General features: G+C 37.9%; 1 protein-coding gene across 5 annotated transcripts; it reads right to left on the reverse strand.

Moving 5' to 3' along the window:
* Positions 1-11: 11 nt before the first annotated feature.
* LOC122058020 (homeobox protein LUMINIDEPENDENS-like) lies at positions 12-13595 on the reverse strand. 5 transcript variants are annotated; one of them, XM_042620397.1, is made up of 14 exons: positions 13468-13595; positions 11682-11868; positions 10238-10265; positions 9408-9538; positions 8806-9155; positions 8626-8719; positions 8443-8536; positions 6531-6660; positions 6404-6455; positions 6280-6323; positions 6084-6172; positions 3845-4279; positions 1605-2194; positions 12-1090 (listed from the first exon to the last, which is right to left on the reverse strand). In XM_042620397.1, exons 1-14 carry the CDS (start codon positions 13470-13472, stop codon positions 257-259), a joined length of 3063 nt encoding a protein of 1020 aa, XP_042476331.1. In that variant the 5' UTR covers positions 13473-13595; the 3' UTR covers positions 12-256. The 5 variants fall into 5 exon arrangements, with proteins under 5 accessions (XP_042476331.1, XP_042476332.1, XP_042476330.1 ...); XM_042620398.1 differs by lacking the exon at positions 13468-13595 and adding an exon at positions 11995-12117; XM_042620396.1 differs by lacking the exons at positions 10238-10265; positions 13468-13595 and adding an exon at positions 12033-12192 and having other exon boundaries at positions 6404-6437.
* Positions 13596-15227: the final 1632 nt, after the last annotated feature.

Raw genomic sequence — 15227 nt, forward strand, 5'->3', positions numbered from 1 at the left:
AAAACCAAAAAGAGGGGAAAATTGGCCAGAGCTGAAATTTGATTTTATGCCCATCACCAAACATCAATCAATAGGACGTTTGAATGGTAAATCTCAAAGCTTAATGTTCAATTTTATCAACAAATTCAATTTTGAATCTAAGAATCTTTTCCCTCGCAGCCCATTTGTATCAAGCTTCGGACCTATACACAGTTCTATGCTTGTCATTTAGATGATTGGCAGTCATGGCTGATGCCAAGTAGTAATATACAGAGACTCAGTGCCTTCTTCGCCATCTTCTACCTTCCCTACTACGTTCCTTGTACCCAGAGTTATGTTGCCTTGACCGATCAGGTCTAGAATTCCAGCCATAATCACTTCTGGGTTCAGGAAAGCTCCATCCAGATTGATTCAATGGGGACCTCTCTGGGCTCCTCTCCGGACTCCACATCTCTAGCTCCGGCTCACCCACATTCCCCCGGGACAATAAGTTGTAATTGTTTTGGTTAGCTTGGAAATGGTTACTTGTTGCAGTAAACTGCCTAACATTCCGGGAAGAAGAAACAGAAGCCTGTAGCCCAGAGGCAGCTGCATTGGGCGGCCATGTGGTGTGCAGTGGCTGAATGGGCGGAGGGTTTGGTAACAGAGGTGGGTGTGGCCTTGGTTGACTCCGAAACGGATGCAAGGCAGTAGTAGGTAGCCTCTCCTTCGTGGGATTCAATTCAATCGATATGGTTGCAGGCTTCACATTGTGCATTTGCCCAAGCCCTCTTGATTCTGGCTGCTGTGGGGCGGAACTGGGATGTAAGAACCGTTTCATAGGTAAGACAGCTTCATTGATAGTCGAGGAAGATTGTTGGTTTAGAAATGGAGTTACTGAGGGTAGTTGTCTCTCTGGCAACACAGCACCAAATGTTGCTTGAAGCTGTTGGGGCACAGTGGTTGGTATGTAAGGTGATGAAAAGTATTGATTTGGAACTTGGGGCTGCACTGGACTACCATGGGGGAGCTTTCCCAAGGAAGGAATGGACGAAGTCACCACTGCGCTATTATAAGCCACTGAAACAGACTCAGAGAAACGATCCTTACCGAGTTCAGGTCTCCATCCACTCTGCAAAATTAATAAATATCCATCAAAAGAGGGAAAACACCTGGTCGAACATAGAGGATACGTTAATCAGATTTGTACAACATATATGCCACACTTGCAGGTGATTGAAGCCCAACTGAACACAACCATATTTCTCCCTGCCCTTCTTTTTATTTTTATTAATAGCCATGAGAGACTAATGGTAATGTGGGGAACATGGAAGATCCACCACAAGGAGCCCATTGGTTGGTAATGTTAATTAGTTGAAAGAACTCGAGATCCATTGGGGTTCTGAGCCAAGAGGACGGGAATCTAGCTTCCTACCGAATATATTTGCAGAAATCCAAAAGGGTGTCCTTTCAATTGGATAGTCTGCAAGACAAAATCTAAACGTAAGCAACATCTGACTCTGGAACAAGTACACTAGGATGGTGGAATTTTCCAAACTAATGACCAATTGTTGATACAATCCCTTGCAGGTGTGGCAGTATAGTGTTAACCAACAGAATACAAATGAAAGAACTAAGTTACACACCATTATGTGATCTGATCCAGGAGTTGGTGATGGAAGAGATGTCACTTCCACCTTCTCCTCAGCCGTTCCACCCATCCCACTTGAAATCCCAGGTAAACCAATCCCACTAGCCTTGATCATATCGAGAACCCTCACTGTATCTGCACTAGTTAAGCTACCACCTTGGCCAGAAGTCAAAGCAAAAACCAGTTGTGGGTTCTGCAGAAGTACAGCAAGCAACTCAAGATCTGGTTCAGGAGCACACCCAGTACTTGTTGCAGGCGCAGGGGCAGATGCAGGGGCAGGGTGACAATATTCCTTACTGGTTGCAGATGCAGTGGCTGCAGAAGTATCTGAGGAGTTTCCTTTATCAATAGGAGAAGCCAACGATTCCATAACATCGGCATCTGGTGGCTGTTCAGTTGGTATTTCCGGGGTCAAGGTGTCGTCATAGTCGATCTCTAGGTCCCAAGGTTCCTTGGGATTAGGTGGAATTTCCTGATTACTATGGTAAAAGGTTTCCTTCTCCCGTCTTATCCTCTCAATCTGGACTTCAACTTCTTTGCTCTTCTCTCCTGTGCCAAGCCTCCATAGATGGTTGATCCTCATCTCTGCAGGAAGACAAATGTGGTAGAAAAGATTGAAATCCTCAGAGTATGATCTGAATATCTACTTCAGACGGGGAAAAAAAATCACAACTCTGTCAAGATATCATACAAAAGAACTAAAAAATAAGAGGAAAACATTAAAACGGAGGGAAAAATGCGACTCAAACCAATTAATATGTTCAATTTCAAAAATTCGACTGCACTTCACAGTAGCTCCCACAATTTATTTGAATTTCTTTTAGGTGAATAAAAAATTCATTACCAAAAGGAGAAAGGATACAAGGGAGCCCCGATGAGAATGGGGAAAAAGACAAAAACAAAGAACAAATAAAAAAATAATTTATTTGCTTTAGTTGCACCTCCAAATCAAAAGGGTCTATAATAGAACACATAGCAACAGATCAAGTCACAACCACAACAGAAGCAACAACACTCCAACTAAACTCCACAAACTTATATCGATGTTATCTTCTATTTCCTTTCTTTTCATTTTTTTGGATTTTAATTGTTATTTAGCCAAGAAATGAAACAAAAATCGAAGTTATCTTCCATTTATTTTCTTTACTTTTCATTTTTTTTAGATTTTAATTGTTATTTAACCAAGAGATGAAACAAAAGATTCTGAGTTTTTGGGTACGGAAGCAGATTAGTGTCAGTACATTAGCTGTAAATCCAGGTTTTGAACCCATGACTGCATAGCATCATTCACATGATTTACTAGAGAAAATTGATCTCACTCAAGGGAAGGATCCACCAAATCAAACAAAATGCTTGCACGAAAATGTTCCTTAACTAATAGAATTGAATATTGTTGGACCTCCATTGTTGATACAGGGAGACTACCAAGCAGAGCTACTAGGGGCATCATGGCAGACTTGATCTTAAATTTATATCATGGTAGAGTTGACCTTAAATTGATAGCTAGTAAACATAATAAACAAAGGAGAGTCTCAATTCTCATAGTCAAAACAGACAGTTAAGGTAAAACTCCTTTATGGAGGGTTTCCAATTTTTTATATTTTGATTATTAGCCCACACCAAGTCACTGGCAAAGATCATACTTCATCCACCACCCAAAATGTGAAGATCAACCATATGCTGTAACGTGAAAGGGACCGACCTCCACGTTCAATAGCTGCCACTTAAAAAATCTACTGACCAGAACGAGAGAGTTAAGCAGGTTTTAAAAAATAAAATTGACAACCAGGATGATCGTAGCTTTCATTTGATGTTTCAACAACAATATATAGACCATGATAAGATAGTCAAGGAGGTTTGTTTATACATAAAATTGACCTCAAAGGATTATCATTGCTTTCATTGGATGTTCAACAACTTAGTACACGACGTAGTACAATTGAGACCCCATATTGGCTGTCTCAATCAGTAGGTCCAGTATTAACACACCTGACCAGCATAGTTCGTTGAGAGGAATCAACATAGTAGCTCATTAAAGAAACAAATAAAGATTTATGTTAATCACTATTCACAAAAATAAAATAGAGGGTGTTGTTGAAATTGCTCAACACATTAACCCATCTTTGAAGTCCCCTTAAAGGGTATGTAAGCAACTATCATTACTTGAAAATGTTTAAAAAATGGATATCCTCTCAATCCAACAGTATAAATCATTTGGCAAGCAAAAGAAATTACCTGAAGGAGTCTTCCATGAGGTTTGATTCCTCATCAACTTCTCCTGTGAGGATTCCTGGTGGTCCAAACTTGACTTTTGTTCATTAATATCTACCAATTTGGTGGGAGAAACTGTTGAGGCAAGTACAGCTGAATTAGCTTTTTCTTCATTCAGCCTAACAAGGGGTTTAGATGATAAAGGCGAATTGCTTCTCAAAGAAGTAGAAGGTCTCATTGGATCTTCCATCTTTCGTTTCTGTTCATCATTAGAAGATGAACCACTCTTGCCATACTTGCATTGCATGAAGAATGCACGCATTTTGGCTTTCTGTATATCATCTGCTGACATTGGACGCCCTTGCATCAAAGGCACTGCCCTTGCAACCTGTGGGCTTCTGCTGCTTGTTTTCTGCCCTGGCTGTTCAACAAACAGAACTTTTCTGCGTTCTCTGGTTTCTGGAACTAGCTAAGGAAATTAACACCAAATATTTCACAAGCGCACAAACTAAACTGGTACACCATTTTGTTGAGAACCTGTTGATCCTCAACATCCAGGATTCAGTTCACTGTATCAGTCATCACCAGAAAAACCGATACCAATACCAAACGGATCGGCTGTATCAGTCAAATACTGGATCAAAACACCATTTTTTTTTAAACCCACATCCGTACCATTTCATTGTGACCGATACTTTTTGGGTTCCCATTATTTCTGTTTATAAATACCAATTAAGTTAATGTTCAAGCTCCCTGGCCCACTCTCGCTTCTCTCTTAGAATAAGGAGTTCAAAAGAAGAGGCACAAACTGTGACGATTGTGCAGTAACACCTTTGGTATAAGAGAAATTATTGTGTAATAACGAATTCAATCAGTTTTGGTTTCAAAAACTTAAAAGAATCCTCATATCGTAGTTGCTTTAGTCCCAGTGACCATGAGAAATAAATTAGACAGACGTTGTTTTCCCTTTAGAGGAACAAAGTTTAAATAATTTTTGCTTGGCTTCTTGATCAAGGCTTGAGATACTAAATGTCAAGAGGTCAGCCTACTTGACGCTAGTAGGGCCAAGGGTCACCTACTTTTACCAACAGACCCGAATATGACAGACAGTGTTCGATCCCGCTTCAAGCCGAAGCTGCCACCACTTAGCTAAGCCAGTGTTCACAACCTAATATAAATGTCAGTAGCAGCTACCAGTGTATCTAATATAAATTAAGTTGAGAGAGGAAAAAGTCTCCTATTTTCAGCTCCATCAGCTTCAAACACACCAAGCGTAAGGCAGATCATAGTTGAAGGGTATAAGATATTATTACATGCTTGCTCAGTCCTCAATTTGTTGAAGGCAACAGGAGAAGTAAACAAATGCAGCTAAGGTTCAATTTTTAGATCCTACAAATGGTTCCTCACGCCACCTGTTTGGGAGGATACCCTTTACCATAGAAATTTTACTAAATAAAGAAACGAAACTTACCGCAATTCCGTCAGAATGTTATCAATTAAGTAAAGGTTGCAGTTTGTAATCTCATTTTTTTGGAGATGATCTTTGTTATATCAAATGATTTACAACCTTTTATCTCGAAACACTGATCAGAAAACAATATCTGCTCATGACCTAAGCGGTGGTACTACCAAGGTTTTAAAAGTATCAATGTAGGTTTTGTTGCAATCCCACAGGAGTTTTGCAAACGATGAATTAACCAAAATTTCAATTTTAAGAGGCTCCCTAAAAGCCAGTCATAAATATCAACTCGTCGATTTTTTATTTAATGCCAATAGATAGGTAGAAGCAAAGCAATAACCATTGAATTAGTTTTTGGAGATCAAGGAGCTTTGGCAACCCAGATTGCAGAAGAATCTCAGTATTATTGAGCCTTCCAGATGTCTGAGTTCCCTAATGCTCATCAATAGATTAGAACATATCAGATACTCTGGTGGTTTTGAACGTGTTGTTTATGTATATCCTAAGAAATGCTACTAACTAAGCTAATTAGTGGGTTGGCTGCGAACCTCGACCAACACAAAACATTGATTGGCCGATTTCCTACTTCTGCATTACAGTCTAGTTCTCCTCTAAACAGGGTACTGCAACTTTCGTTTGTTTCCAGGTAAAACAATGTAAAGGGAATATTTTCAAGTAAAATAAGGATATAAAATAATAGGATTTTACCTGAAAATTTTCCTTTTACATGGCTTTTACCAGGAAGCAAATGGAATTTATTGTTAAAATGGAAGGTGGGGTGGGGAAAGCAAAAGTTAAGGATACGGGGTGAAGAGACACTTCGAATGTGTCTTCTGTTTGAATCATCAGCAGATGCAGGGAGCAGTTTCAGTGTCCGCGGAGGTTCTGATTTCCTGAAAAAGAAAGTAATTTTAATGCTTCAACAATCATGAAAATACTCTAAACACAAATCCACCAAGAACTCAATTTTAGTGGCAACAACACAATAAAAGGTACTTACCTGGAATCTTCTGAACCTTCAAAAGTGAGAGCAAGAATCTCCTCCTGCAAAAGAAGATAAGAAATAAACTTTCACAACATTAAATGGTTGCCTAAAGGAACTATTTACTGCCACAAAGCCTTACAGGAATATCAACTTTTGACTGCCAAGACTCATCGCTGAGAATTTCACCCGTCCTGCATATGACATAAGTGTGATTATGAAAAATTGATTGGAAAATGCGATTCAAGTACAAAGGATTATAAGCATGCCTCTGCTTCTGGATTATCTCTTTCTGTGCAGCATTGGGGGATTTCATAGAAGTGGGTTTCTTCAGAGCTTGGCTTCTCACAAATAATTTGCTCCATCTTGATAACAGAACTCTTGCCCTGTTTGATATGTCTGATCTCCAAATCAGATAAATGAGTTTCAAAAGGTCAAGGGCAGAAATTAGAAAAGAGCTGGGGATGGGTTTAATGTAACTAGCACAGAAAAGAATTTTTTTTTCAGACGTAAGATATTTTCACAGGTACACCAAGTAGGAGGTCTCAAAAATAATGAATCAAACCGATATTTTCAAAATCAAGACCTATTCATTTTCTTTTCCCTTTTGTATAAAACATGATTTGGCAACAAGAGCTTTCTATAACAACCTGTGAGACTTTCGGCCATTCCAATTTCTTCCCCTGACGAGGATCCAAAATCATCAGCCAAACAAGGTTTCAATAGACTTTTGCTTCTATTTTTCCTGTTAACAAAATCTTTCTTCATACTTTTCACAAACAAAGGGGAAAGAACAAGAAAACATATTCCTTACGAAGTTTCATAACCAACTAAAGGTTGCAAAGCTAAAGTGGTCTACTTTATTGCTTGCATGGTTTTCATGGCACCAAGGTGATGGCCAGGCCCCATGCAAGCGCCATATTTCATAGGCCATATTCAGTTATGTGTCTACTCGTAAATGTCAGTTGATCCATATCATCTTGACTTGGTTCTGCTTCCTATCTTTTTTTTAAAACACTGACTCGGTTTCTTCTCCTATCTGTATCGAATAGAACATGCTGACCAAAATCTTTCATGTAAAACCTGCTCAATTTGATCGGGGAAATATTATGGATTTACGAAACCATGTGCTATGGCTCAAATCCGAAATCAATCCTATTTCGATATGAACAGTTGACAATTGAATCCCAGTTTTCCCATTATTTTTGTATCTGTAATGCTGTTAAAGTAAGGCCCAGCTACATGCTGTTCAGGAATAGTGGCATTGTGTTTCTCGACCCTTTGCTTTAGGACTGAGTTTAGTAGTTCCTTATGTTAAATTATTGACTCTAGAGATATGGTAATATGGAGAAGACAAAACAAAATTACTTGAAGCATCGACAGAACCAGAAGTGGACGTTGCTTCAAGGAGAGGAGGGCGATTTATTCACATTTCAATGATGGTCAGAGGTGAAGTAGGGAAGTGGATAGAGTCATCTGTTCCTTTATCCAACAAATGGTATTTCTATTTTGCACAGCACAATCATTGATCCCAAAAACTAGAACAATAAATTAGGTAGGTCACTTCAATCTTGGCTTTGGCCTCGGGTATGACAGTGATGACACGAGGCCAAAAAAATGTATTTTTTCATGTTCCAATCTCATTATGTCCCTTTAGGTCTAGACACCTTGACACATAAGGAAACTAGTCGAGTTGGTTGTCAAGGCTTGCCATGTTGCCTAGGCAGCACCTAGGCATGGCCTTCACAAATTTAAATGCAAAACAATTAAATAAAACAACCATAGAGAGAAATAAAAGAAAGATACTAGATAGTAGATAATAATAAATCATTTGTAAAATGCGAAATTCTATAACCATAGAGTTACACCCCAAACCCAAAAGAATAAAATAATAACCACAACTACAACCCAAATTCACAAATAGCCTTAGGTTTTTGAAGATATTAAACCATATAAACAATAAGCTGACATTAGTACCAGTCCAAGCCAAGGCAATAACCATCCGAACAAGTAGGGTCAATAGTTCAGCATTAGGCTTAACATTTAGCAACGAAAACTTAGGTGGATTGATGGCAACCTCAAGAAAAAAGACAAGCATTAAGACATACATAGCCACATATAGAATGAGAGAGAGAGAGAGAGAGAGAGAGAGAGAAGATAAAAATTGCAACAAAGCCACACCTGATGTCCTATAAAACCGCAATCTGTTAACAGTTTGCAATACGGCAGACATATGAACAGGCAAAGCTTTATGTAATGGCAGGTGACAAAGGACCTACAAAATAACCATTACAATATAGAATGAGGATACATTAGATGAAAATTACTGAACTGATAACAAACAAAACAAATATAGCTATACACCTTAAATATGACAAGGAGAACAGTTGTCTGTTCCTCCAAAGCTGCTTGGCTCAACCATGTTGTTAAAATCATCAGACCACCTTTAGTTAAAAACCTGGAAATAGAAAATAGCTAGGTTACAATGTGAACCTGCAATATATTATTATCTTCCCAGGTCATGGAGAGTTCAAGGGTGAGTACCAATATAAAACTGCAGAATTGTGTATCTGCAGGATCCACTCCATCAGCTTCACCTGCCCAGAAAATGTTTCCTCTTTCCTCATCAAATTGAAAATATTCTCAAGGAAAGTTTTATCAGAGTTGTCTATGTCAGGCAGAGCTTCCTCCTGTGATGAGCAAGAGGGGACTCCTTCAACAGTCTTAGGGTCCACAGAATTCAGAGGAACTTGATCAATAGGCATGGAAGGATCAGACACAGTTGAGCTCCCATCCTGGGATGCCTTGGATGCATTGGACTTAACCACCTTCTCCTTTGACAATCGGACATGCTTTCTCACTCTTGAACGCTGACCAGAAAAGAATTCTCGAACCTGCATGTCAAAACAATACAGCTTTAAGTTGAAAGTTGAAAGTAATCTAATACCCACCAAAAAAAGAAGCTCGTAAGTAATCTTCCTATTTAGATTTGCAAACTCTTCAAATAACATCTCAGTTGAAGAGGTATTTCATACTCGAACACAAAGTCATGTTTTAGTTTTATCTTTCAAGGTTGAATAAGTAGATTAGAACAAGAGATCATGAAACTCAAATGGATGGAGTAGTCAACGTGAGAAAGTCACAACCTGTGTAACAGTAACACCACAAAGAGCGCTGATCTCACGAGACTCCTTCTTGCTAATCGTATCTTTAATGGAGAAGACTGATTGCATATATTTTACTGCTTTAGGGTTTAGCAAATCTCTTGGTCTTTTCCCTACAAAGGAAGTAGTATTATCATTAGATGGTGACTCCAATATATTGTTTGCAGAATTGAGAATTCACAATAAATAGATACTGATTAATTGCACAAGAACTATAGATGCACAAGAGTCAGCACAACAGATGCAGAGACAATTCCTCGTATATTCTATATTGTTGGTAAACAATGATATTTCAAAAATTACCCTTAGTAGTTAGATGAAGCATTTCTAAAAACAACCACGAGCCTTAGACAAACAATCATTCATTTTCCTAATTCTTTATCTCATGAGCTGGGAAAGATGCAGCAGTTTCACTTCACACACACACACACACACACAAATTGCACCATACAACAGGTTTCTGATGCTCAGAATGGTTATATGGTTAAAATTTGTGCAGAGGTGATTAAACAAGATACATCCCTCGATCACTGTAACAAACCAACTAAACCCCAAACAGTATGTTCATTGCAAAGACAATTAAATAACCAGAGTCAATCCCCGATAATCTTTAACTTCTTTAATTGACAGTGAATCTTACTAGTTTAAGTTTATACACCAAATCAGCATACAGAACATAAAGAGCTACAGAAACTTCAAGTTAATTCAATTGAAATGATAATTTTACCAAGAGAGATAAGAAATTAAGAAGATCAAACCATTAAGATTACATGGATATCATAAACAAGAACCAGATATGCTCCATAACTCACCAATTTTAATTGACAGTGAACCAGCTGCCTGTGCAATAAAAAAATGACAAATGAATGAGCTTCAAGTACGGAAAAGGGATATAAAACCATAAAATAAAATGCAAGTACCTCAAGCTATTAAATGATAAGAGCTTCATCGTGAATGGGGGGGAACATGTTGGAAGGTTTGTAACAATTTGCTATTTGAAAAGAAACCCTTATGACCACATTTAAGAATCCAAGAAATACAGTAAATCTCTGCAGATTGTGGTCTGTTTAGCCACTTCAGCATTGGGTCATCCATTCTGGTGGTGAATACAACTGCAAACCAAGGAACTAGTCCCACCCACTACCCACCAACAGGTTTGTTACTTCTTTTTTCTCAATTAAGCCTAAGACGTCAAAACCTAAAAGTCCCTTGGCCCATGGCCTACTGTGCATGTGCATGGCCATGGACAAAACCTCAAGGTCTCAAAAATCCTCATCATGTTTCAAATTTATCTCAGCCTCACAGCCTATCAAATTCCTTCTTGTTCATTAAACTCTTCTGGTACATTCCATCTTAAACCCTAATTTCACCTTGTCAAACAAGAATACCTTGCTGGCTTCCTTCAATGGCACATTTGCTAAGGAAAATTAGCATTAGGGTTTTGAATGACATCTGAAGGCCGGGCCACTGATTATAAGTAATGTTTCAATTGCACATTAAAAAATAATAATAATAAATCAAATCAAATCAAATCAAATTGGATAAAATTAGGATTTTCTGAAAAATAATGTTCACTTGCTTCACCAACTACTTTTTGAAACTTAATAAATAGCTTGAATAGGAAAATATTTCCCCTAAAACCCCAGCATTTCGTTCCTCATCCTCCCCAAAAGAAGATGAAGTAAAGGAGTACCCCGGAATATCTTACTCCTGCCAGCAATACTCCATGAGACCAAATTCAAAAGATCAAACACATCTCCATGTAAAAAAAAAATTCACTGTTTTGCATTCTTCCAGCACAGCTCGTAATTTCTGGAATTCAGCTCTAACAGATGTTATGGCCTAGCCTATGGATTCAATGAGCTACAATGAAGAACATTCAATAAAACTGTGACCATAAATGCTTCAATCTACGTCAAAACCAGAATGTTAAAGCGTGGTTACAGATATGAGACTTACCATCTTAAGTTACCCAACAAATACAGATGAATTCAGAAGATGACATAAGAAACTACTTTCCAATAAAACAATACGCATACATAGAAATTTGATTACCACCCACTGTTTCATCAATGTTACCCATTTTTTCCTTCCACTTTTTCAAAAGACCAGGTTATGCAGTTAAATCGTCTGATTTGCTTCCATTAATCATTCTCCTAATCTGGAAAATATCCTATTTTGGCACTGTTTTGACTACTCAATTACAATATTACATTACCAAGAACCTAACAAAAATGGAAATAAAAAGGTTCATACCATTTCTTGTGACAGAGGATTTACACCAGTGAGTTTGCATTGCGTTACAACAATCTTCTGAAGTAGATCGACCTGGCTGTGAAAAAGCTCTCTCTGAGATGCTAACAATTTCTGAAAAGACTCTGCAGAACTCCCAACGTCTACGAAATTCTCCTTCAACACCTCCATCATCGACCGGAGCTGTAGACTTTTCGCCGTCCAATAACAAAGATGGAGAGAAATGATATAAGATTCCAAGCATTAGGGCTCAAATGAAATATTGAAACTGAATGAAAACTTTAAAGCCGGAGTTCGGGAAGACGGTCTAGATTACGCTTTAGGGTTTGTTAACTCTTCTTACAAACACGCTACCTCACAGGCACAGAGAGAGAGAGAAAGAGAGAGACTCGGGGCTGGTGCCGCGAACGCTCGATCCATCCCCTCGGACGGAAACCTCCGAAGGGCGGTAATGAAAGCCTATTTAGGTAGGACTGATTTTCCAAAAATACCCCTAATTCTGACGTGGTGTTCGGAGCTAGTGCTACAGAACACATTTGCAGCGCGCATCTGACCGTTGCTGAACCATGTGCCAAAAATGGGAAAACCACTCTGATTCCGAGTTATTAAGAACATAATTGGAAAATTATGGTTTTCCGACTCGACTCGTCTTTCTTGAGACCTAATTGCTCCGGCGATTCTAACCTAGTCAAGGTGGGTTGTTGATTTTTATTTTTATTTTTGTAAAGAAGGTGGATTGTTGATTAAGGCTGTGATAATTTCGCACGTGATAAGAAAAAAATTAATAATATTAAAGACAACGGAGGAAAAAAGTCTAGGGCTTTGTATATAGATTAAACTTATGTCTATAAATAATATATAGTCTAATAATAATAATAAATAAATAAAACTGACTCGGTGAATTTCACATGGTTGAGTCAATGAAAACTAATACTTAATCTAGTCATTTTTCCAACCTTCTTGAGTTTTCGATTTCATGACTTCTGATCAAGTTTCATATTTTTTGTACTTGTCCCAAATGACTTGTCCTAGTGAAAACCTAGTTTTTCAATTATGATTGGGAATAATTAAATTAAAATTTTATAAACAATAATTAAACAAATTTAAAAAGAACAAAAAAAACAAAAACAACAAGATAGAGCTTTCGAGAATCCTATCATGTGCACAATAGGCATCAAATTCTCAACTTAATCCAAGAAAAGTACTTGCAACCATGAACAATTGGATGTGGGGCTTAATGATAAACCAAAGAGACCTAGAGCCTGGACATACTTTTGCCCAGTAGAAAAAGGGGGGAAATAGTTCTTGGTGCACTTAAAGTAGATGATTACTTCCCAAATTACTCAAGAAATGGGGGAAAAAACTGCTTTAACTCATATTTAACAAATTTTAGTTCAAAAATAATTTAGATATGATGTAAAAATGGTTCATTTTCGGAATGAATTATTCTTTTGTCAAAAAAAAAATATATATATATATTTAATCATTGGATTGAGTTTTCTCTTATTCAAGGCGGTTGGATGGTGCTTCTAGAATAATCCTAGACATTTTGTACTTCAACAATAGAGATGAGAGAGAATAGTAATAACCCCAGTGGATAGAAGATTCATACTCTCTCCAGTTGCGCTAGTGGCCCAACATACATTCGATAGCTGGGATGACACGAGTACACACCCCCAAGACCCTCCCAATTGTCGGATGTGTGTTGGGCACCCCAACAATAGGAGAGGATCTAGATCCATGGCTAAATTGCAAGAAAACGATTTTAGAGAAGGGTATCTAAACTTACCTCATCAGAAGATCGACAATCCCATCACACTATTCAATGTTACTCCGACGAACATATGGAGAATCACTCCAATATAGAATTGCAGAGATGGTCTTCTAGCTTCTCTCTACTTACCATGCACAGAAAACGATGATGGTTTTCTATGGTATTGATAAAGCCTGTGACTCTTCTCTTATAGCAAAAATGTCGTGACCCCCATTTCTTCCCTCAATAAAACGTGGGTTACAGTTCACCCTTGTAAGAGCAATTACCGTGTAACTCCCACTCACAAATGGTAATAGCAGTTACTATTGTTGTGGTAGTGGATGCCACGTCAATCTTACGTTAAATACTTTCACTTGCGGTGAAGGAAAACTATCGCATTAATTTTGTTGGCTTATTTATAGGCTCGGTCAAATTTTGATTAAAAAAAAAAAAAAAGAGAAAATTACACCGCCAACCCCATAACTTTGCCCTCTAATCAACGCCTTCCCCTATACTTTTTGAAATGACTAAGACACCTCCTCTATATTTAGAAAATGATAAATCCATCATTGTTGTTAGCCTTCCTGGTAAGTGATGATATAACTATTAGTTTTTTTTCCTAAATGGCCAAAATACACCCACTTAATGTGACTCTACTGGTTTGCCCTTGAGACATCTTCTACTTCAACTCCAACGATTTCTTCTGAAGCCCAGTCAAGCTCTACACAATCTCGGATGCATAACTCGCTAATCCGACAGAATGATGGATGATGCTAGAGACTGGGCACTTGGGTCTCTGTATTTACAAAAAAATTTAATTCATCTTCTCAAAATTCATGCGTTTACCCTTCGTTTTCCCTGTTTCTTCTTTTTGTTTGTGCTATTACGTAACAACTAATTTTGTGCATCCGCCAATGGATTCATTTCATTCACTTCATTTATTTCTTTCCATGAAAAAAAAAAAAAAAACTTTCGAACTGTGTGTTGGGACTATTGCAGACAAAAGGGCTCGATTTTAGCAACAAATTCTGTGGCATAAGGTGGAGGTGGAGGCGAAGGCTGGGGTTGAGGGTAGATGTGGTTCCAGAGTTTAGAGTATTGCACCAGCACCACCCCAATTCTTCAGCTTCAGTATTTTTTTTTTTTTGGATTCTAAAAAACAAAACAAATATATTACATATTGATCAGAGTTCTAAAAGTTAAGTTCTCATATGAGATCCCAGTTCTACTATCCACAGCCTTACAAGCAAACATCTTAACAAGTCGAACAAGGTCATCATTTTTTACACAAAAAGTTGGTTTAGAAAGGTAACTATTTAGTTCAATTATTCTTGATATGGTGGTCCATGGTCATTTCAAAAAATGGTTAAATTTCATTAGATCTTCAAGTTCTTCCAGATCAATCCATGTCCTATCCATGTCCCTTCTCTGCTTGACAGATTCTCCTACACCATGTAGAACTCTATGGGCTGCTGCCTCAAAAGCCTCTCCTGTCATTACATAGTTGGTAATTAAAAATAAGCAAATATTTTGAGTACAAAAAGCAGTTGCCCATCCCGATATGCTAAGAGACCAATTTGACACTGCAGTTACAACCAAAGTGTTTTCATGTAACAATAAAATGGACGAGAGATATTGGAAGGTATTGGTTCTTTAACAATCATCGGCGGAGAATTAAGAAACATACCATTGTGCATAGAAAACCATTTGGTTACCTGGTTTATTACAAGGATAGGGTATGGGGATTTTGAATTCATAGAAACCATGTTCCTATTCAGGTTCAGTATTAGATCTCT

This window comes from Macadamia integrifolia, chromosome 12, assembly GCF_013358625.1.
Source record: "Macadamia integrifolia cultivar HAES 741 chromosome 12, SCU_Mint_v3, whole genome shotgun sequence".
Taxonomy (NCBI): domain Eukaryota; kingdom Viridiplantae; phylum Streptophyta; class Magnoliopsida; order Proteales; family Proteaceae; genus Macadamia; species Macadamia integrifolia.